Source organism: Haliotis asinina, chromosome 13 (genome assembly GCF_037392515.1).
Source record: "Haliotis asinina isolate JCU_RB_2024 chromosome 13, JCU_Hal_asi_v2, whole genome shotgun sequence".
In the NCBI taxonomy this organism is placed as follows: Eukaryota; Metazoa; Mollusca; class Gastropoda; order Lepetellida; family Haliotidae; genus Haliotis; species Haliotis asinina.
Window position 1 is genome coordinate 53,417,947 of NC_090292.1, and position 24,860 is coordinate 53,442,806.

General features: G+C 41.2%; 2 protein-coding genes and 1 pseudogene across 2 annotated transcripts; 2 read left to right on the plus strand and 1 right to left on the minus strand.

The window, feature by feature from the left end:
• Positions 1–1,275: 1,275 nt before the first annotated feature.
• Positions 1,276–4,827, plus strand: LOC137259908 (uncharacterized). The gene is made up of 2 exons (XM_067797555.1): positions 1,276–1,379; positions 2,972–4,827. Exon 2 carries the CDS (start codon positions 3,005–3,007, stop codon positions 3,680–3,682), a length of 678 nt encoding a protein of 225 aa, XP_067653656.1. The 5' UTR covers positions 1,276–1,379; positions 2,972–3,004; the 3' UTR covers positions 3,683–4,827.
• Positions 3,783–7,033, plus strand: LOC137259695 (uncharacterized; annotated as a pseudogene).
• Positions 7,034–16,922: 9,889 nt separating this feature from the next.
• Positions 16,923–23,741, minus strand: LOC137259696 (uncharacterized). The gene is made up of 4 exons (XM_067797289.1): positions 23,555–23,741; positions 22,068–22,406; positions 21,688–21,790; positions 16,923–17,333 (listed from the first exon to the last, which is right to left on the minus strand). Exons 1-4 carry the CDS (start codon positions 23,739–23,741, stop codon positions 17,084–17,086), a joined length of 879 nt encoding a protein of 292 aa, XP_067653390.1. The 3' UTR covers positions 16,923–17,083.
• Between the last annotated feature and the right edge of the window lie 1,119 nt (positions 23,742–24,860).

The following is a 24,860-nucleotide window of genomic DNA, read 5'->3' on the forward strand; positions in this document are numbered from 1 at the left end:
ATCGAACTGCACAAGTGGGAACATATGACATTTGTCAACCAAGCCAGCGAGCCTGTCCATCCGATCCTGTTAGTTGCCTCTTACGACAAGCATAGTCACCTTTTAAGGCCTATTCTAACCCGGCCTATTCTAGCCCGGCCTTGATGATTATAAACGACATCTAAGAACTACTGGAATATTATGGCATTTTACATATATATATATATGTCATATGCTTCAACATTCAGATACTGTGGCTGCTCCAGTCAATGGTAATTTCGTAACGCCAACACGGTAACTCTCTTTCTTTCCAGGTCGTGTAAACATCTAACGTAATCTGTTTCATCAGTTTTAAGTGTGATTTATGTCAACAGACCCCACGTGTTTCATCACCATGCTAATAAAAGTCACGTTTCTTGCCTTTGTATAAAAACAAAGAAACACCCAAACCAAAGCAACGTGAAAATATTTTAGTTTCTTTTTGGGATACCATGGTTAAATGTTAGGGCTTGATCATAATATATGGCTGGGGTTGGGATTTTATCTGATGTATTACGTTATGAATACTATGCTATTTTGTAACTGAGTACAATGTAGATTGTATTGCCTTTGGTTTGACGTGTAGAGTATTTAACAATGACATTACGTTGTACTCTTTTGAATGTGTATCGCGATTAATGTGATATGTAAAAGAAATCTACGTGTAACATTTACATATTTTAACAGCTGATTGCAATGTCACCACATTTTAATAATTATTTGTATATCATTCCATTATTGACGGATTTAGAAACAAATCATCCTGTGACTGCTGCCCATTAAACTCCTTGTTTGTTTTACTCAGGTGTTCTGTTGTGTGTGGGTTGCTATGGTCATTCCTCTTGCCAAGCGAGCCAATTCCCCGAACTCGCGATTTAACACAACCATGTAACGAGAATGACGGATTGCTTGTTTCTAATTTGTTGCTATATTTTACATATTTGTAAATATTAATTCAATAACGGAATACTTTTTAGAAAGCTTAGTGCTTAAAATGCCCATGTATGCAGACTGAGTGAGTGAGTGGGGTACAATGTAATGCCGATGCGACGCAAAACTCAACTGGAGGTAATCCTAACAAGGCACCAGCCAAGCTCTTGTCGCTGAAAACATTTTATTTCTCTCTTTTAAAAGTCTACAATCCATGACATGTGAATTACGACACCGGAAATGCGAGATCATTTTAGAAACGAGTTCGCAACGGGTGAGAAACTCCCACATCGAGATGTTTTACTTCCCCGTGCATCGGTGTGTCGCATATAGGTATATTACCCGGATATGAGTCACCTCGAGAGTCGTGCAAACTGAGCACAAACTCCACTCCAGGGACAACGCACTGTTGAAGAATAGCATCATAACCTGTAAGTATCAAACATGTTTTAAACGTCAGTTGTCTTCTAATACAAGTGACCCTTTAGTTATCTGCAATGTGAACACATAAATGTTTGGGGTGCGTGTAAGTGTATACGTTCCCATGATCGATTTTGCAAAATCAGCCACCAGGGTTCCGAAGTCTGTTGTGTAACAATTATTTGGACGAATGTGTGGTAAATCATCACGACCGACCTCCCTGTGATCGTAGCGTTGACGTTCGTAAGTCTATGGCCAACTCTTGCGACAGGTCGTAACGTTAGGAATTCCTCTTGTATCATGACCATGGTCACCTCGTAGCTTTAGTAGGTTGGCTGTAAGAAAGACAATATCTAGGCAGAATCCCCAAACTAGTGCATATTTCATATGTGCCACCATGCATAGCGCGGGTACACTTCCTACAGCGGAGTACACACTGACCTCATTCACGTTTTGTAAATATCATTGTATGCATTAGTGCACTAATGTCACTTCGACTTTGACCTATTTAACTAGATAGTTAGGGCGAGGCAGTTTCGTTAAAATCACAGTAACCTAAACCATTTTCAAAGGGCGACCATTTTCAAAGGCCGATGGGGTAGCATAGCGCTGAAGGTGTTCCCTGAACACATTGAAGTCCCGGGTTCTATACCTCACAAGGAGAGCCTGACAAAAAGCTAAACTCATTTAAAAAAAATACAACTGAAATATCTTTGGTAAAAATTAACATCATGACAGTATTGTGGATTGATTTTCAACCCTTAGTGTAGTGTCATGTACTCCGTGAACCAGTCAAATAACGCCTGGTCGTCTCTCAGCTCATTTCAGGCTCTTTGTTTCGGCCTCAATACTTCCGTCTTTAATCAAAAGTGACAAGTGGTTTTGTCCTGTTAGTGAGGATGTTATACATTAATCTCAAGTATCAATACCGTGTTCAACTTGCTTATTCGTAACAGGCGACTAACGGGATCGGGTGTTCAGATTCGCTGGCTTGCTTGAAACGTGTCATCGGGGCCAAAGTGCGCAGATCGATGTTCATACTGTTGATCACTATATTGTCTGGTCCAGACTCAATTATTTAGTTTTATAATTGTTTCAACTGTTTGAAGATTAAGTAACGGTTCATAATAACCACAGTTGGGTAATAAGCCAAATCCGACAACAGACAAGAAAAACAGGTTTTTTTTATATAGGGAGTTATCTCCCATCCATCGATTTGCCTAGGCAAACATTAGCAATCTGAGTACATCATATGTGATTTAAATAATGCAGATAAAGAATTTCTAACACAAAGCACCAAATGAATTCCCACATTAGAGCAAGTAACAAAGCAAATGTAAGCGGGGTAGAATGAAAATAAAAGAAGATCCAATTACAAAATGACATTTATGTGACAGATAAGATAACCAGGAAAAAAGAACAAAAAAAAAGCAAAAAAGAAACAAAAACAAAACAAACCAAACATTAATAATTAAATCATATACTGGCGATCATTCAAAAACCTTCAGATGTTTCTCTGGCCGAACTAATGGAATTGATTCTTCCTTGGCTGTAATTGTCATTGCTGTAAAATACTGTTGACTTGTACATTGTTATCCTTCAGAACCAAGTATTGCTGTTATCCCTCGGAATAGCAATGGTCATACTGACGGTCCACGTTCTCATGGCACTGGTCAGTGTCCAAGGAACTGCACTTAATGTGCGGGTCAAGCGGAGGCCTGGAGACCAACCACCTGAAGGAGAGTGTTCCAACTTCTGGCTGGGTGGAATTGCTAAGGTTCACTTTTACACCTGCTGGAACAACCTGAATGAAGGACCCCGTCCTTACTGCGATGGACGTACCTATCACAGAGCATCTAGTGAATCTTACTGTAAACCGGGCGGGTTCGACGGCGGGAACGGCAAACAACATGAACCCTACCCTTGTGGAGGGTGTAATGGGCAGGCGAAAGTAGCTGAGATATGTAAGCCTTGGCCTTTCACTAATGTTGTAGGAACATGCTGGGTGTTCACGAAGTGTTTCACAGACTACTGCGGAGAGCGGTACCGACGGAGTGGTTTAAACCTAGCTGTAGGAGATGGGTCAAGGATGCCAAACACCTGTTACAACGGAAAGTGTGATACCGGGGAAACTACAGACAACTGCCCTGTCGACTGCTGCTACAAGAAAAACAAACAGTGTACCTGGAGTAACAAATGTGTGCCACAGTTTTGTGCCACCCCGTCTTGTGATAATGGAGGCAATGGTATATTTACAACTCAGTCGGAGAGCTTCACAATCGTGATAGTTGCTCTGTTAGTACTGGGTGTATAGGCTGGGGGAGAGATCAAGGCGCTGCTTAATTTTATCGCTGAGTTTATATACTATTGCTAACATTGCCGTTGTTGCCTTAACAATCTCATTAATGCTCAAGATGAGCTGCCCAGATGGCATCAAGAGGATTGACATGGTTGCTACAGCGCTCAATTCATGTGAGACGTAAATGTATTTTTTCAACGAGCATGCTTAATCCTTTTCATCGCTGTAGTGTACATTGCCTTGTCAGCCAGCCCGTACCACTTTAACACCATTATTTACCCCATATGACATTCACATACAAATTGTTCATCTCACGTGAGAGTGTCTACCGTCACATCAAATGCGTCAGTGATGTCAAAATCTGTATATATGCTCACATGTATGTTGTCACCTAGTCCGGTATTCCAAATGTCCATGTAGGGACGACCATGACGAGGATGAGCTGGAACGATGCTTGTCCCAATTATATACTTGTCATAAAAGCCGACTTTGTTTGTCGTAAGAGGCGACTAACATGATCGGGTAGTCAGGCTCGCTGACCTGGTTTGCACATGTCATCGGTTCCCAGGACAGATCGATGCTCATGCTGTTGATCATTGGATTGTCTGGTCCAGACTCGATTACTTACAGACTGCCACCATACAGCTGTAATATTGCTGAGTGCGGCGTAAAACTAAACTCACTCACTGACAACCCGATCCCGTCTCAGGCGGGTGCGCACACCTCCGTTCATCCTGAATGGTTATTAGATGGCCACTGAAAACGGGTGAAAATACAGTGTGCACCCCTCTTTCTCAAAACGCTGTATGCGCCCGTGTACCATTAGACGTCTTTCACGAGAGAGATAGGACTAAGGATCAAGTCTGACTCGGACCTTCATGGGTTCCAGTCTTCTATTCCAATCTTTAGACATCCGACTTGACATGATAATAAATATTAAACAAGGAAACGATGACATTAACTTCAGTTCCTCCAAAATAATTTTAGTTGTGAGGAGAGATCCCTCGCAATGTCTGCGACTTCCCAACTCCCTGCCGAGGCCATGATTATGGACCGGCAGGATGAAAACGTTCTCCTCAATTTGCTTGCACTGCAAATTCTTCATTAAGCTTGTATCTATTTTTTGGGGGTCCAAAATAATAAAGTAAGTCCTTAACTAACATGTCTTTCACTCTTCTTTTCACTGACATTTGTTTGCCTGTTTGTTTTCTGTTTAACAACGCAATACTCTAGTTACTCAAGCAGAGGCTGTGAATTACTGCGTTATCAAGTTAAGATCCCTCACTTATTTCGCCATATCAGAAACACTTATATCGGTCTGTAATTTGTGACTTAAAAACTGAATGAGAAATTGTTTGTAGGACAACAATCAGAGCATTTTCGAAGTGTATGAGAATCAGAAACATGTTGTTTCCTCCAGAAATCAGGAAAGAACCACGTTATATGAATGGATAATTAGCATTTTGTATTCAGATAGCCATTTCATACAGGTAAGGTCGGTCTGTTTTATCGGATGCCATGGACATGTGAATTACACGTACCAAATTACGGTATTGAAAAACATCCTTGCGTCTCCAGTCATGAAAATGGGAGCTCCAGGTGTTTCATTCTGTTGTCAGTAGGTGTGTATGGAAGCGGCCTGATTTTGCTATGCTTGTCCATAAAGTCCACCACTTTCACCACATACCATGAGGTCGGAATCCCAGTTGTACGAGGAGCGACTGTAAATTATTGATGGTTTTAAAACATGGTCTCGATAGTCCTGGGGTGGTGATGGTATGAAGCCCATTTTCTGTTGTCCGCCACTGTGATACTAAAGGTATATTGCTAAAAGCGGCGTAAAACTAAATCACTCACTTATATTCACACCAAAGAACATTTTACAAGCATATAAATGTATTTATCCAGACTGTTGTAAACCCCATACGTGTGAACCATATACTATTTTAACATCAAATAGTTTGAAAATTAGTAGGCATGAAATATTCTCCAACAAATGCAAGCTTTTGAAAATACTTATGCCTAATTTGCTGCCTGGTTTCAATGTTTCTTCCACAGCAAATAGGTATTCTACCGACGCTATTGCTTTTTGTTACTGAAGTCATTTGAGACCTATATTTCACGTAATATAATGACTATATCGTTCTAAAAATCCGTAGTTACATGTCAAGATCATTTTGGATCGCAGCATCAAACCTCAATTAAAATAGTTTTGCTTCGGTCCAGTCGAACATCATCAATAGTTTACAGATTTCATCTGAACCGTCCGGTTAAACAAACAGCGCACAGTGACTGGAAAGTTTGAGGCTGTTTTGTTCTTATGCCTCATTACTCGTAGAAAAACAGTATTAACTTGAACAATGTATTTATTCTTCAGATCATAAGAACGTTGTTGTTATTACCCTGAAAGGTTATGATCGTACTGGCGGTTCTCATCCTCACGCCACTGGTCAGCGTTCAATAGAAACAGTTTTCACTTTCGTTGCGATTCTCTCCATGTTCGGATCTAGAAAAAAAGACCTTGAGATCAACCACCTGAAGGCAAGTGCTCCAACTTCTGATTGGATGGAATTTCTAGGTTCACTTTTACACCTGTTGCAACAACCGGAATGATGGCCCTCGACGACCTCGTCCTTTCTGCGATGGACGTACCTTTCACAAAGCATCTAGTGAATCTTGCCGCGAATCTGGTGGGATCGACGGCGGGAACGGCAAACAACGTGAACTCTACCCTTGTGGAGGATGTGATGGAGAGGCCAAAGTAGCTGAGATATGTAAGCCATGGCCTTTCACAGATGTTTGGTGTTCACGGAGTGCTTCACAGACCACGGTGAATAAAGGTGCCGACTAACAGGTATGATGATGCTAGATACCTGTTACAACGGAAAGTGTGATACCGGGGAAACTACCGACAACTGCCCAGTCGACTGTTGTTACAAGAAGAACACGCAGTGTACCATGATTAACAAATGTGTACATGAACCATGCTCCTGTGGAGGATGTGATGGACAGACCAAAGTAGCAGAGATATGTAAGCCATGGCCTTTCACAAATGTTGTAGGAACATGCTGGGTGTTCACGAAGTGCTTCACAGACTACTGCGGAGAGCGGTACCGACGGAGTGGTTTAAACCTAGCTGTAGGGGATGGATCAAGGATGCCAAACACCTGTTACAACGAAAAGTGTGATGCCGGAGAAACTACAGACAACTGCCCTGTCGACTGCTGCTACAAGAAAAACAAACAGTGTACCTGGATTAACAAATGTGTGCCACAGTCTTGTGAGAATGGAGGCAATGGTATATTTAGAACTGGGTCTGAAAGTTTCAAGATCCTGATAGTTGCTCTGTTAGCACTGGGTGTATAGGCTTTAAAAAAGAACCAAGCACATTAACACTCAAGTTTAAACATGGATAAACGGTTTTAGAAACACTTTTCACCTTCTTTGCGACTGGACATGGAAATATAATTGACGAATCTAAGGCGTTACATAAAGGCATGGCTAAGGTCGCACAGAATCCGAGCCCAGTATCATTTTTTCCGTACTTTTTTCCGCTCCTTTCGCTTGATACATATTATAGAATTTTTTTCAGATCCAGTGACACATGGAATATCTGTGTTTAGGGCTATGTTTATTAGTCAGTCTTATCACATGTAGCATACAAGCTGAACAGCTCATGTAGTTTAAAGACCTCAATCTCATTTCAATTTATTACATAATCCTAGTGGGTCACCTCAGGCAACAATATGTAGGTCACAGGAGGGCTTAGAGCGGGTAACAAGACGGGCAGCTTTATTTGGAGAGATTGCAGGCGCTTTGTCTTGGGTTTGGAGGCCCGTGTAAGCAGACTGTTGCAATAGTCCAATCTTGATAGTATGAGCGGGCGAACAAGCAGTAGGTCACAGTTATAATAGCAACCGACCGAAGTCTTGGTTTGAGAGTGAGAAACAGTAATACTGAATGTAGCGGACAGGCAGCGATTATGTAGGTCAAGCGTTGATAGAAGGGCGGGCAGATAGGTACTCTAGTTAATCTGTGTCCCCCGTGTCCTCAACACGATAATCAGCCTTTATAATCACAGTCACTGATTAGCGAACATTCGAGCACGATACGGCCATCGCCATGAACGTAGATTTTTCTCGTAGTCGCCCGGAAGTACGTACAACTAATTAAAAAACATACTCAAAGGGAGATAACTCTAAAGCGCTACTTCAAAACCATAATGACAATCACTCAAAACTCTAAACAGTGTGGCCCTATAATAAGTTAATCAATAATGCAATTTACAGAAAATACAGTCTCGTAACGGTCAATATATTGGTTAAATCATCACTTTCACGACCCAAACTTCATCAATAAAAACTGGTTTCACGAAGGTATGGTTTATGTAAAAGACCTATATTATAAAAATGGATTAAATCCATTTCTAAACATTAAAACGTTTTTCAATATACAGGACACCATACTTGACTACAATCGCGTTTTACTTAACATCCCGAAGGTATGGAGAACAAAACTACAAATTCTTAATATAGATTTTTCTCACAGTAAAACTGTATGCCCTTGGAATGATATTAACAATCCCTGTAAAGGATCGAGACTCCTCTTTGATAAACTCATCTCACCCACTAGTTTCCCTAATGTTTGCAATAAATGGGAAAGAGAACGTGACACTTTTATAAACTGGAAGTGCAGTTTTTCACGATATAGAAAATCCATAACTGACACAAAACTGTATGCCCTTGGAATGATATTAACAATCCCTGTAAAGGATCGAGACACCTCTTTGATAAACTCATCTCACCCACTAGTTTACCTAATGTTTGCACTAAATGGGAAAGAGAACTTGACACTTTTATAAACTGGAAGTGCAGTTTTTCACGATATAGAAAAGCCATAACTGACACAAAACTCTTAGAATTCAAATACAAGTTCTTACATAGAATAGCATACACCAAAAAGGAACTACTATGAATGAAATTGGTCGACTCCTATTTGTGACCTTTCTGTGGGTTAGAAGGCGGAAATATTGACCATGTGTATATAAAATGCTTCTGCGTCAAATCCTTTTGGGACAGTTTTAACAACTGTGTTGATTAAATATTCGGAAACTCTATTGAAATAACAAATAATGACATTCTTTTCTCTTAATGCACTGATAGTTTATTAACTCATATGATCATTGTAGCCAAACGACATATATATTCTAAAATATAATTAATTACATTATTAATATACAGTAGAACACGGATATAACGAACTCCAAGGGACCAAGGGATTAAGTTCGCTATATCCGTTGTTCGTTATTCACGTTTGAGCGATTCACGTGGAGAGCGATGTTTGTCTTCGATCTTACTCCTGATTCTACAGCCTGGATTATCTGAAGCTTTGTGTCAAAGGTGATAGCTTTACGTTTGCCTGCCATAGCGACGAGAGCGAACTGAAGATCTCAGTTTGGATGGATTTTACGTCGGCTTCTAACACCTAGCCAATGTCGCCGACGGGGTAGGTGGGGGTGATTAAATGATGAAAAGTGGTAATAAATTTAAACCACCTACCCTAAAAAATGATAAATGTAGGGAGTAAACCTAGTGAATTTGGAGGACCGTAGTGGTAGGTTGCCGAAATAAAGAAAGGGGGGGGTGGGGTGGGGTATATTTATTTGGTATAGGTTTTAGAAAGTATGGAGAGTAGATAGTTGGTTATAAAGTTGGGATGGGGGAGGGGGAGGAGCAATATAGGGGATAGGGGGTGGGTGGGTAATAAGGGTGGGGATGGTATAGCATAGGGGTGAAGTTGAGTTATACAAATAAGCTGTATAAAGTTAGATAAGGGGAGTAAAAGTAAAAAAAAATAGAAGTGATGGGGGGGGGGGGGGGGGGGGGGGGTAAGATGGACGGTAAGGCCTGGGCCTATGGTGTTGATGGTTGTGGCGATAAGGTTGGTGGCCTGGCTAAAAATGTTGAAGTGTGGGGGGATTAAAATGTTTTGCGTATATAAATAGGTGTATATGATAAGATAAGTTATAGATGAGGGGGTTTTGGGTGGGTGGGTGGGGGTGGGGTGAGAAGTTTAGGGTGGTATATGTACAGTGGTTGGGGGGGTGGTGGTGAGATTGTGTACAACACTTTGTGGTGTGTGTTAAAATGTTTTTGGCATAAATAATTTGTTTAAAAATGTTGTTTTTGGTATAAATAAATTGTATGTATATAATAAGATAGTTTAAAACAAGGGGGAGGGGGGAGAGATTTGGATGAGTAAAAAGGTTAAAACTGAGCTGGGAATTTGGGAGGCTGCGGGAGGGGGTAAGCAGATTGACGGTAGAGGAGTTTGAGTGAGGCAGAGTGTGGGACCGTTAGGTGGTTTACGGTACAGGCGAGAGGTAACATGGCGGTCGTGGGTGAAGGGTGTTGTGGAGAAGGGTTTTCGGTTTTACATTTTGTGTGCTATGGAGGAGTTGAGAATGAAGGTTGCTACTGCGTTGAAGATGGATTTTGGATTAGCCGGGTTGAGTAGTTGATGTGTGTCGTAGTGGTATTTTGGTGGGATTGAGTTGTGTAGTTGTGTGATGTTGGTGTGTTGTTGTTTACATTCGGTGAATATGTGTGATATTGTTTCTTTTGTTTTGCAATGTGGGCAGAGTCCATCTGGGTGTCTGTTTTGTCTGTATAGATTGTAGTTTAGGTTGGTGTTGCCGGTGATAAGTCGTGTTATAAGTGTGTCTAGGTAGGGGGTGTCTGAGAATGTGGGTGTTTTGGTGATGGGTTTTGTGATGATGGATTTGACCCAAATGGACTTGCTTGAGTTTATGTTATGATTGTAATTAAGTGTAGATGTGTATGATTTGATGAGTTGTTTTGTTTCTGTTTTTGAAGTGTGAAAAGGTATGTGTGGGGATGGGTGGGTAGTTGCTAGTTCGGCTGTTAAGTCTGCTGTGTTGTTGCCTGTATTGTGCGTGTGCGCAGGGATCCAGAGAAGTGTTATGAATTTGTTGTGTTTCTGAAGATAGTTGATTTGTTGGGTGATTTGGTGGATAAGGTCAGGGCGGGATTTAGAGAATTTGTTTTGAAGTTGATTTATGGCTGGGAGGGAGACAGTTATGATGAGGAGGTGGGAGGCCGGGAGGGTAGGGATAGTGTGGAGGGCTGTAAGGATTGCTAGTAGTTCTGCTGTGGTGTTGTTTATATGGTTTGTAAGGTGGAAGTTGCTGGTGAGGGGTGGGGTTGTTTGAACATGTATACCTATTCCTGTTGTTTTGTTTGTTGAGATAGATGCGTCTGTATATATGTGTGTGTGGCTGGGATAGTGGGTGTCTAGGTGAGTTTGGATAATGTTTGTTTTAGTGTGGGTGTCAGGTTTAGGGGTTGTGTTTAGTATGTGGTATTGTAGTGTGGTATCTGTTTTGGGTGGGGGGAGGTGGTGAATGCAGCTTGCTATGGGAGGTGAGTGTTGTATTGTATTAAGGTGTTGTGCATGCAGCAGACTGGATAGGTGAAAGTAGAAAGGAGCAATATTTTTATTGTTTTAAGGGTGGGTTTTTTAATGTTGGTGAATTTTGTTTTTATGGTGTTGTAGATTGGGTTGTGTTGGGCCCCAGCCCAGTAATTGAGTGCGGTTTGGTTTATTCGTGTACCGATTGAAGAGATGCCTGTAAGTAAGAGGAATGTGGATAGTGGTGTGCCAGTCCTGACCCCTAGGGCTAGTTTTAGGGCCTTGTATTGTAAGGAGATTAGTTTCTGGAGGTTGGTGGGGGAGAGGGAGTGCAGGACCGGGGCGGCGTAGTCCAGTTTCGACTGGATAATTATAAGACAATGATAGATGTTGATAAGTGTTTGTTTGTCGGCTCCCTATGTGGTGCCTCGAATACATTTCATTAGATTTAAATCTTTTTGACAATTGTTGACCAGGTTATTAATATGGGGAGTCCATGTTAGGTGTTGGTCGAAAGTTACTCCTAGGAATTTTGCTTCTTTTTCAAAGTTGATTTTTTGGTTGTTTAGGTGTAGATTGGGTGTATAATTTTGCATATGCTGTTTTTTGAAGAGAATACCCACGGTTTTGTTGACATTTATATGGAACCCCCACTTATGGGCCCAGTTTTGGAGGTGATTTAACATTCGTTGTGCTTTAGAAGTGGCTTGCATTATTGAGGTGGAGGAAATCCAAAAGGAGATGTCATCTGCGAATTTAGCAGTGGTAATTTCAGGCCATTTTTGAGGGAAGATGTCATTGATCATGAAGTTAAAAAGGGTTGGTGATAGGAAGCTGCCCTGGGGGGTACCATTTTCTAGAGGATAAGGGTCCAAGAGGGTGTTGTGACTTTTGACTATTATTTGTCTATCTTTTAGGAAATGGTGAATGGAATTTAGAATATTACCGTGTCTGGCATTTTGCTGTAGTTTTTTAATGAGGCCGTTGTGCCAAACCATGTCAAATGCTTTACTAAAGTCTATGAAGATGGCCAGTGTGTATTGTTTCTGTGCTTGTGCGATTCTAACATCATGCTCCAAATACAAAATATGATCTAAAGTTTGTCGATTTGGAGTGAAGCCGCTCTGGTCCTGTTTAATGAGATTGTGGGTTTGGATATGATGTTTTAATCTATTGTTTACTATGGTTTCCAGCGTTTTGCAAAGGTGTGATGTTAGTGAAATAGGTCGAAATGAGTCTGGGGAGTTGGCGGGTTTCCCTGGTTTCAGGATTGGCACCACCTTTGCTGTTTTCCAGGAGTGGGGTAGGGTTCCTTGGGTCCAGATTTTGTTAAATAATGTAAGGGTGAGTGAGAGCATGTTGGGGGGAGTTTGTTGATGATTGTGTAGGTGATATGATCTGGATCCGGGGCTGAGGCTGATTTCTTTTGTCTAAGTGATGCCTTGAGTTCATGGATGTTTATGGGTTTGTTAAAAGGTAGGTGTGAGTGAGGTGGTTCGGGGATGTAGGTGTTGTGGTTTGCAATCTGTTGTTGGAATGTGGGTGGGTAATTGGTGGAGCTGCTTGTGTCCGAAAAGTGGGCTGCCATCGCGTTTGCCTTATCTTTGTTTGTGGGGTGGTCCGAGAGGTGGGGTTGAATGAGTTTTTTTTAATTTCCCTGTATGGCTTTAAATTTATTCCACAATTTGCCTGAATTTGATGGGTCAAGCCTGAGGGATGAACAAAATTTTCTCCAATGGTTTATTTTGGCAGCCCTGATTACTTTTTTGGTATTATTTCTGAGTTTTTTAGCCAAATGTATTTTTGAACGGTCCCTCTTTGCTTGGTTGAGGGCCTTTTTTCTAGCCTTTCTGGCATGAATGATTTCGTTGCTCCACCAGGGGACTGTTTTTAGTGCAGGGGTGGGCCGAAAAGTGGGGATGCATTTGTTTGTGATATCTATTATAGTGGTTGTGTAGTTGTTGCTAAAGGTGTCTATATCGTGATTGTATATGTCTTGTGTGTTTAGCTGGGTGCATAGGTTTTGGTGCATGGAATTTTTTCCAGTCTGCTTTTTGATGTATTTTAGTTCTGTGGGTGCGAGTGTAGTGGTGTCAGGTTGTTGCTGTGTCTGTAGGTGATTTATTGTTATTTTGATGGGGCAATGGTCACTGCCCCAGGTGTCTTGGTGTGCCTCCCATAGGCAAGCTTTTGCTAGTGTTGGGGTGGTGATTGTTAGGTCTATAGCGGACGGGAGTTGGAAATGGGATAGTGGAATTCTAGTTGGCTGATTATCATTTAGTGTGATGAGGTTATTTTTGTCTAGCCAGTCTGGTAGAATGAGTCCATTTCTACAAGTGAAAGGTTTGGTGCCCCATGATGGGTGGTGAGCATTGAAGTCCCCGAGGATAAAGGTGTTTGGGGTGATAAATTTGGTGATAGTGTCTAAATCTGTTATATTTAGTTTAACTGAGGGACGTCTGTATACATTTATAAATGTGAGTTCTTTATTTTTAATAGTGGTTTTGATAGCCAGGACTTCAAGGTCTATAGCTGGTATGTCTAATTCTGTGAAATTTAATTTATCAGATATGAATATGCCCAGTCCTCCTGCAGGAGGACCGGGGTTGTTTACGGGCCGAGGGCGGTCTTTCCGAATATAAAAATAGCCTGGTATTTTGAAGGCATTTCTGGGGGATAATTTTGTTTCCTGAAGAAAGATTAATTCGGGGGCAATTTTGTTTTGGGCAATGAGTGCCTTAAGCTCATGCCCATTTGCTCGGAGACTGTTACAATTCCACTGCATCAGAGCCATGATTGCGGTAATTTGGAATAGAACTTTATAATAGATCATGGATGGGGCACATAATTTTGCGAGATGAGGTAGGTTGGCTAGAGCAGCTTAGTGGGGATGAGTTTATGAAAGGGTTTTAACAGTTATGAGTAGACTGGCTAGGGGTTTGTGATATAAGTTGAGTTTACGTGCTACAGTATGTATTTTTTTGGCTGTTGGGTTGGGTAGGAGGGCTATGGTAGTGATGAGCTCTATTAGTATGTTTAAGTTTTGGTTAAGTTTTTGGGGGGTGAGTGTAATGGAGTTGGATGAGGGGGTGGTGGGAGCTTTGTGTTTAAGTGTGCGGTGTTTGATGTTTGCTGGGTATGTGGGTTTTGTAGAGGTTATATATAATAATATATATATATTAATATTATAATTCTAAAGCTACCCATAAAGATAAATTAAAAATGTTAAAACTTCAATGTATTACAAAACATGCTTAAATATGTAGCCCAAGCTTTATTACCATTTGTATTGGTTTAATGTATAAGCTGTTACTTCCATTGTCAATGTTTATCTCAGTGTAGCTAGAGCTGCTGCGCCCGGATTAATATTGTACCCTACTTTGAATGTACTTTTATTTCGTAACCCACTGAGTGTAACAAAGAAAAGAAATATAAACAACAAAAACTCTCCGCCGTGAAGCTGCATCGCTAACAATCGTATGACATCATTTATGTGATGTATGCAGTGTCGGGAGTTCGAAATATTTCGATCTTCTGTTTTTGAGTTCAATATGCACATACACATTTATTTTACCAACTTTCACTGCTTTATTGAAACACTTTTTAACATGCTATTTTGCGCTCTTAAATTAAATATAAACTGATAATTTCATAGCTTTTTCATGCTTGTCAGAATACAGTCGAACCCCATTGTCTCGAACTCGGTTGAGACGAATTCTCGGATGTGTCGAAATGACATCTCGGTCCCTGCCGATTTCCTTATATTTATCATTATTTTTACCCTGATGTGTCGAACTAGATGTGTCGAATTCCCGTTTGTGTCGAACTCATTTTAGGGTCCCCAAAGGCTCTAGCAAGTACAAATTTACCCCTTTGTCTCGAACTGTCAAAGCTGGTTGTTGCAACTGAAAACTGCAGTCGCGCAATCGGAAGTCATCCTCATAAACGTGCTAAAGATCAAAAGTAACGAAAGCAATCAAGTGACATGTTTAACTACGCATCTATACACACATTGTCAGCACACTTACCAACTGAACTTTACTCAAACAATTAACCATAATTAAGTTGTTACCAGTGACACGTTGATCACGGACCGACAGGATATCTCTAAACAAACAATGGCGCATGTTGTTGTCATGTGACAGTCTATGTTAGCGGTCATGTGATTTCCTTGAAAATACAAAATGAGAAGTGAGGAAAGCGGAGTTGGATTATCTAAATTGATGTTTTGTTTTTAGTTTAGTATTTAAGGTGTAGGATCAATTATTTTAACCAGTACGGTTAGTAACATGGCAGTACGGTTAGTAACATGTATATTTGAATGATGTTTAAAATCCAGTCGAGAGACAGACCCCATTTTTGTTTGCATGTCATGTAGTCGGTAGCGACCTTTAACATAGAATGAAATGATAATTTGTACATTTAACACGGTGGTAAGATAAATACGTCGTATGTTTATCAGACCGTATTACCCTGAAGAGGAGCATATATCTTATATCATTAATCCTTAACTGACATTCATTTATTTCCTCCAAAAATAAAATTAAAAAATCGTTTTCTTGTTGCCCTACGAATCCCAGGAGGAACTGTGAATAATTGATGGTTTTAAAACATGATCGTGATAGTCCTGGGGTGATGGTGGTATGAAGTCCATTTTTTGTTGTCCCCAGCCGTGACATTGGTGGAATATTTCCAAAAGCGGCGTAAAACTAAACTCACTCACTCGTGATACTCCTAACTGGTCGGTAATTAATAAACACAAACATCTCCTTGATTCATGGCAGTCACAACTAGAAATATTCACCTGTTAATAGAGACATCTATTCATAACAAATGCATAAATAACTTGAGTCAAACGCTTTCGAGTACAACTCTTCTTGTAAAATTATAGAAAGATGTTAGCTGCTAATACCAACCTCCTGTGTGATCCTAACAATACAAAACACACAGAAAAACTTTACATCTTCAAACTATAATATACATGGTATCCGACTGAATTCTGGTATTGATATACATCAAAGATTACAGGCTTTTGCCGCCGATGAGGCACCATATGAACAGTCACTGGATAGTCTGGTCTAGACTCCAGACAACGTGATACTACTGATATTAACCCTTATTTATATTATATTATGTTTCTTATGGATGAGGAGACGGTTTTGTCGATTTTGTTTGGTTTGTTTGGATGTTAAACATTAGGCAGAAAATCAAGGCAGAAATGGCCCCAGGTTTAATCTATAGTAATCTCTCTCTCTCTCTCTCTCTGTGTCTCTCTCTCTGTATATATATATATATACACTCGTTTAATATCAAACACACACACACACACACACACACACACACACATATATATAGGGGAACCTGCACTTTCAATTGGATAGTAAGTGTAAACGTTGACAAACGTTTCAAGTACAGACATCTTATGAACGCACCACCAATTAACTCTATTACCACCCCTAAACACAACGCATGATATGCATGTGCCCCAACACAGTTGCCCCATTCCCGTGCATGGGATCCTATTTGTTATTTTGACGGTTTTCATGAAGGGTGAGAAATCACTTAGAATATTAATTTTGACACTCATCTTGCATCACACATTTTTTAGTGTTTGTTTCTAGTCGATTGTTTTAAAATGAAAATCGTACATATGCTAATTAGATGTCATACACCAATCATCTTTCAAATACGACTACATTCCAAATAACTGTGGATGGTGATGCACTCTCAAAACATTCAATATTATCATATCAACATTGCTTGACTCCGATAAATCTCCTCAATATGTTTAATCATAAATAAACACAATGACGTTCCCCTACCGTTTTTATGTTTATTTATATATTATTGCATCCGGGCTTGGCTCAGCCTAAGATATTTATATCAAACTGATTTCTCACACGCAGACACTTCCTCACTGGCAAGACACAATTGAAAGACACCAATAGGTCACTGGGCAGAGTGAGACCATTCAGAAGTTTGTGTTCACTGAGTATGTGACAATTTGGTGTATATGTCGCCAACAGCAACACACTGACGCTTGCCTCCATCTGCAACGTCGTAAATGTGATCCTCCACTCCAGCATCTTCAACCCCAACCGTGTAGGTCCCAGGTGATTCAGAAATCGTGGTCATATCCGTCAGTTGTATGTCAGTATACCACTCCAGTTCTTGTACAGAGACATCGTCCACCTCCGCAGCCCTGGGACATACAGGGTTCTCTGTCTTGGGGACTCTGGGGAAGTAGGAACAATGAAAATTGATAACTGTAACATAGGACCCATAGTCAACACATCACAGTTAAGTTTAGGTTTTGATAAATACAATGACATATTTGATAACATCCGGTTTGTTAGAAAGAATGATCAACTGCGAAACGAGAAATGAAACAATCTTCACGATAAAGAGGCACCATTACCACATGGCAATGCTTGCCCTGTGTAGAATTATCCGGGAACATCTGGTAACATATATGCTTGCTTTCTTTTGTTATCAAGTGTTCAATTTCTTGGTACGTGATGTCAATGTTTTAGTTGACTATATATTGAGAAGTGATAAATAGCAAAGAAAGATAATTCAACTCTATTATAACTGTGAAGTTGAATAGCTATCTTGTGAGCCGATATGAAATGAAATGCAAGTTTATTTTCGGTTTGAAACCGTAAGCAGAAATTATCCATATTAGTAGCCCAAGGACAAGTAAGGCTAAATAAATAAAAGCGAAAATTTGTCAGTTAAAAAAATAGTTTTCATATGGCCGCGTCCCAATCATCAATTTGTCCACTATAAGAACTAGTGTTTGTAAGAATGCGAGAGACCGAATCTACAATTCATTAACACGTGCTAAACTTTCCAAGCTGTGTTCGTAAAAGGAAGAAAAATGTGTTCCTCCTGCGTCACATATTTTACTATCAAAAATTAAAAGCAAAAAATCCTACCGCCCTCGTCACTTTTGAAGAAAATGTGCCCCAGGAACTTTCTTTCAGCCTAAGACACCACTATTTGATTACCCGAAATGAAAACTGACTTGCCCCGGGCCTCGGGCGATGGAATTTTTGGAACCCTGGTTATTGTTATACAGAGCTATGCAACACCTCCTCCTTCACACTGATATAATATGGTTTTAGGCAGTTATTAGCAAATATTCAAGCCATATCATGGCAGCTGACGTCAGAAATAGATTTCACACTTCACACACTGCACCCATGTAAGAAACAGAACCAGGCTGTTTGGAGCGTCCCTTTGCTGACTGTAGTGTAACGATATATTGCAGTGAAGATACACTGATCATTGGGTCAGGACCCAAAACGTAGAAGTACTAAGGCATATAGAACAGAAGTAACGTAGAGACGTGCACTGGTAATCAAGACGTCTACCATTAAAATTCATTCCAGGTCTCGCCCTATCATATGAAAAGCAACACTATACTGACTGAAATGACCAATCTGTGCAGTAGAGCAGACTGAAGATAACAAGTGCCTTGTGTTTTACACCGTTTTCTTCAATATTCAAACAACAACAAAATTTATCGCACATTGAAGATAGTCAAAACTAAGCCTTCGTCTTGACAACAGCCCCGCTGAGCAATACAAAAAGCTCGAAACGACAAAGGTTTATATAAATGTTTTGTTCTATGAAGAAATGACAGTTTTTACTATATCACAACGCTCTGTAATGCTAGTAGGGTGCCTTATGAAGGAGCTCGAGCTGTTAGGAATGTTTTGATTTCGAAACAAAGTCTGACCACATCCCTACCTGTAAGTTTTTAAGACAAGCATGTCATGGCAGACACGGCTCGTTCACTCATTCCCACAACCACTCACGGAACCACTCATTCAACCACTCAATCATGCATCCTCTTTTTCAACCAATCTACAATACAACCTCTCACTCAGGCAAACAGTCATGCAACAATCATTCACCACTCAACTGTGCATCCATTCATTCGGCCTGCGAAGGTCCCGGGGTAGAATAGGCCTCCAGCAACCCATAAAAAGAGACTGTGTTTGTCGTAAGAGGCGACTAACGGGATCGGGAGGTCAGACTAGCTGACCTGGTTGACACATGTCATCGGTTCCCAATTGTGCAGATCGATGCTCATGTTACTGATTACTGGATTGTCTGGTCCAGACTCGACTATTTACAGACCTCCGCCGTATAGCTGGACTATTGCTGAGTGCGGCGTAAAACTAAATTCACTCACTCTGACAAAAAGATTCACTCATTCAGCCACTCAGGCATGCATGCACTCATTCACATACTCAATCGTGCAACCAAACATTCCAACATTCAGCCATACAAACGATCATTCAAACACTCAACCATGCAGCCACTAATTCAGACACTCAACCATGCAGCCTCCAATTCAGACACTCAACAATGCAGCCTCTAATTCAGACACTCAACCATGCAGCCACTAATTCAGACACTCAACCATGCAGCCTCTAATTCAGACACTCAACCATGCAGCCACTAATTCAGACACTCAACCATGCAGCCACTAATTCAGACACTCAACCATGCAGCCTCTAATTCAGACACTCAACCATGCAGCCTCTAATTCAGACACTCAACCATGCAGCCTCTAATTCAGACACTCAACCATGCAGCCTCTAATTCCCACTCAACCATGCAGCCTCTAATTCAGACACTCAACCATGCAGCCACTAATTCAGACACTCAACCATGCAGCCACTAATTCAGACACTCAACCATGCAGCCTCTAATTCAGACACTCAACCATGCAGCCTCTAATTCAGACACTCAACCATGCGGCCTCTAATTCAGACACTCACCATGCAGCCACTAATTCAGACACTCAACAATGCAGCCTCTAATTCAGACACTCAACCATGCAGCCACTAATTCAGACACTCAACCATGCAGCCACTAATTCAGACACTCAACCATGCAGCCTCTAATTCAGACACTCAACCATGCAGCCACTAATTCAGACACTCAACCATGCGGCCTCTAATTCAGACACTCACCATGCAGCCACTAATTCAGACACTCAACAAGGCAGCCACTAATTCAGACACTCAACCATGCAGCCACTAATTCAGACACTCAACCATGCAGCCTCTAATTCAGACACTCAACCATGCAGCCACTAATTCAGACACTCAACCATGCAGCCTCTAATTCAGACACTCAACCATGCAGCCTCTAATTCAGACACTCAACCATGCAGCCACTAATTCAGACACTCAACCATGCAGCCTCTAATTCAGACACTCAACCATGCAGGCACTAATTCAGACACTCAACCATGCAGCCTCTAATTCAGACACTCAACCATGCAGCCTCTAATTCAGACACTCAACCATGCAGCCTCTAATTCAGACACTCAACCATGCAGCCTCTAATTCAGACACATTAAACCATGCAGCCTCTAATTCAGACACTCAACCATGCAGCCTCTAATTCAGACACTCAACCATGCAGCCACTAATTCAGACACTCAACCATGCAGCCACTAATTCAGACACTCAACAATGCAGCCTCTAATTCAGACACTCAACAATACAGCCACTAATTCAGACACTCAACCATGCAGCCACTAATTCAGACACTCAACCATGCAGCCACTATTTCAGACACTCAACCATGCAGCCACTAATTCAGACACTCAACCATGCAGCCACTAATTCAGACACTCAAAAATGCAGCCTCGAATTCAGACACTCAACCATGCAGCCACTAATTCAGACACTCAACCATGCAGCCACTAATTCAGACACTCAACAATGCAGCCACTAATTCAGACACTCAATCATGCAGCCACTAATTCAGACACTCAACCATGCAGCCTCTAATTCAGACACTCAACCATGCAGCCACTAATTCAGACACTCAACCATGCAGCCACTAATTCAGACACTCAACCATGCAGCCTCTAATTCAGACACTCAACCATGCAGCCACTAATTCAGACACTCAACCATACAGCCATTAATTCAGACACTCAACCATGCAGCCTCTAATTCAGACACTCAACCATGCAGCCACTATTTCAGACACTCAACCATGCAGCCTCTAATTCAGACACTCAACCATGCAGCCTCTATTTCAGACACTCAACCATGCAGCCTCTAATTCAGACACTCAACCATGCAGCCACTAATTCAGACACTCAACCATGCAGCCACTAATTCAGACACTCAACCATGCAGCCACTAATTCAGACACTCAACCATGCAGCCTCTAATTCAGACACTCAACCATGCAGCCTCTAATTCAGACACTCAACCATGCAGCCTCTAATTCAGACACTCAACCATGCAGCCACTAATTCAGACACTCAACCATGCAGCCTCTAATTCAGACACTCAACCATGCAGCCTCTATTTCAGACACTCAACCATGCAGCCTCTAATTCAGACACTCAACCATGCAGCCACTAATTCAGACACTCAACCATGCAGCCACTAATTCAGACACTCAACCATGCAGCCACTAATTCAGACACTCAACCATGCAGCCTCTAATTCAGACACTCAACCATGCAGCCTCTAATTCAGACACTCAACCATGCAGCCTCTAATTCAGAAGCTGAATCAATCAGTCACTCATAATTGCTGACTTACTTGTGTTGTCTCACGCGTTGCCCATATATGCAGTACACAATCACGACAATCATTAAACTGAACAGCCCCATGGACAGTCCCAAAGGTAGTCCGACTGCATCACCTGACAGAGAACAAGGTTGAAGACATTATTGTGGTCAGGTCAACGTGTATTGTATGACAGACCACCAAAGTCCCCTTGTACGGCTTGACAGTCGAAAGGTTAAATTCTGAACAGCCAATAAAATACAATTAATCATTCCAAATTATCGTCACACAATCTGTGATTGGGTTTTCCCCGTTCTATTTCCCGTTTCCGGATCAGAAAGTTGGTCCCAGGAGTAAATAGTAACGTCGTGGGAAGAGCGATGGTGTTAGGCTTGTTTCAAGGAAATACCAACCTGAATCACAATCTCTGCCATAATGGGAGTCTACACATCCAGACACACAGGATGAGTTCAGCTGACAATATCCTCCATCACAACCATCAGGACATGCTGTACAACCAGCTCCTGGACTGTCGCATGGTATGTTGCATCTCTGACCTTGATATCCTGGCTCACAACCCTTGCTGCAGCGTCCACTGCCGTCAGCAGATTGATTACACAGGTTGCCTATACAATGACCGTCGCACTCGGAGTAACATTTCAGATCAAAGTACCCCGTGTCACACGTAGTGAGGCAATGTCCCGTCGTGTTGTCGCAGTCAGAGCAGTGCTGGTTGCCCAGACATGGACCACCTGAAGTGTAAGATGCTGTTGTAGCAATACTGAAAACATTTAATGGACTCAGAATATGATCTTTAATGAGAAAATACTGTAGGGTAGCCTTGCGAGAGAAGTGTCCGCTCGTTATGCCGAAGATCCGAGTTCGAGTCCTTACATGGGTAAATTGTGATAAGCCAATATCTGGCGAATATTGCTGGAGTATTGAAAGAAAAACAGAAAAAAATACTCACTTCACGTGAATGAAGATGCTTACCTGTTCTGTGTAAATATGACTATGCCTGAACATTGAATACTGATGAATACTGTAGTATATATACTTATATTTTTATATAAAAGTAGTATGTGTAAGTATTACGCCTATTATATATGTTCAACAGAATATACACCAACTTTAGACAACGCGTCTGGCCACGATTAAAACTGGAACTAACAAAGAAATTTCAGTGTTATTTCCATTCCGTACGTCCTATTTGGAAAATACCCGAAATCCATTGGAAAAATCAATGCCTACACAGAAACAGAGAAGCTGCACACACAATAACAGATCCTGAACCCTTGTCAAATCATAAATACGAAACGTTACAAAGACGATATTTGATGTTACCCTGCCTGGTGCAAGTCATGAGTGGAAACAAGGATTAGTAAGCTTGGGCTCAGTGTTCTGTGAATGTATGGGCAACCAGCCTTACAACAGCATGGTACAATATCGTGGCATAAAATCAAGCCAATTTTATAATAAGCCGGATTTCATCAACACATAGATCTGTTATGAAACCTTCAACACAAAAAGGGCTATATCCAACAGGTAACAACACAAATTCATACACAGTCTTGTTTAAAAGAAATAATATTGCTCGCAAAAATATCAAATCTTAAGACAGGCAAGTTGTCACTAACATGAAAACACTTAACTGGCATACATACATACACACACGCACGCACGCACGCACGCACGCACGCACCCACACACGCACCCACACACACACACACACACACACACACACACACACACACACACACACACACACACACACACACACACACACACACACACACACACACACATACATACATACATACATACATACATACATACATACATACATACATACATACATATACGGACTAAAGAGATGAGATATGCCAAAGTAATATTCTACCTTCAACTGCCATTAACAAACATGCTATCCACATGAAATCCAAGACGATCATGCTGCTGACTGACGCTGACACGGACCGGTAAACAGCGGACAACTCATTAACATACACAAGGAAATATATATGGATGGGGGAGATATGTGGGGGGTTGGGGTGTGGGTTGGAGGAGGCAGGGATGCGAATAATCATCCAGCACCTGTCTGGCACACAATCACATCATACTTCCTGCTGACTCGTTTCCCTCTGACTGGGGCACAAGGAAATATTACTGTGCATATGCCTATTAAACACTTAATATCAATTAGAATATGGCTAGTAGTACATTGAGTAGTTTCACTTTATGCTTGATTAAATTATTTTAATACGATCGACAGGACCCTTTCCACATTTACAAGAAATCTCGATTGTGTAATTGTTATTATACCATGAGCAGAAATCTGTATGATGTTGTTTGTAAACAAATCTAGTCTGATCCACAGAATCGGGTAATTGTCTACGGTGACAGAAATATGTTCATTAACCACTGTGAAACAGACATGAGCTGTATCCTGCCCCACCGTTGTACGCGTCATAAAAACATGCAAAGTCTACAAAATTGTTTACCCGAAGTAACCCAGAAACAAATGGTACAAGTCACATAGGAAATGGCATCGGATACTAATATTTTCTATTTAATATTTTATTCAAGAGCTTTTTTCACCTTCCCCCCTTTAAAATGTGTCGAATATGGCAGCAATTGAAATATATCCACTTTCGTTCCTGCTTCTGTTATTTCTGAACTATTTCTGCTCCAGTCTCTGGTCGTGGACTGTTTAGATAGATTCCCCCGCAAGATCACGTGACATGTTCGTCTGATGTACCTACCTGATGAATGTCCATTGTCCAGACACGTCCCGGTGTGTTGTGCTTGACCACAGGGTCATCACATATTGTTCGTGACAGAACGCAAATGCCGTTTGTCCATGACTCAATGAGTTTACTTCAAAGGTATTCTTCTGCCTACACGCATCTTAACATACAGATACCGAGTTTTGTCATCTTTGTGCCCTTTGACCGGAGTCAGTAACCATACCTTTTCTTCCAACCTCTACATCTGTTTTTCGAACCCGTGAAGGTCCAGGGTAGAATAGGTCTTCAGCAACCCGTGCTTTACATAAAAGGCGACTATGTGTGATGTAAGAGGCAACTAACGGGATCGGGTGGTGAGGTTCCCTGACTTGTTTGCACCTGTCATCGGTTCCTAAGTGCGCAGATCGATGCTCATGCTGTTGGTCACTGGACTGTCTGGTCCTGATTCGACTATTAACA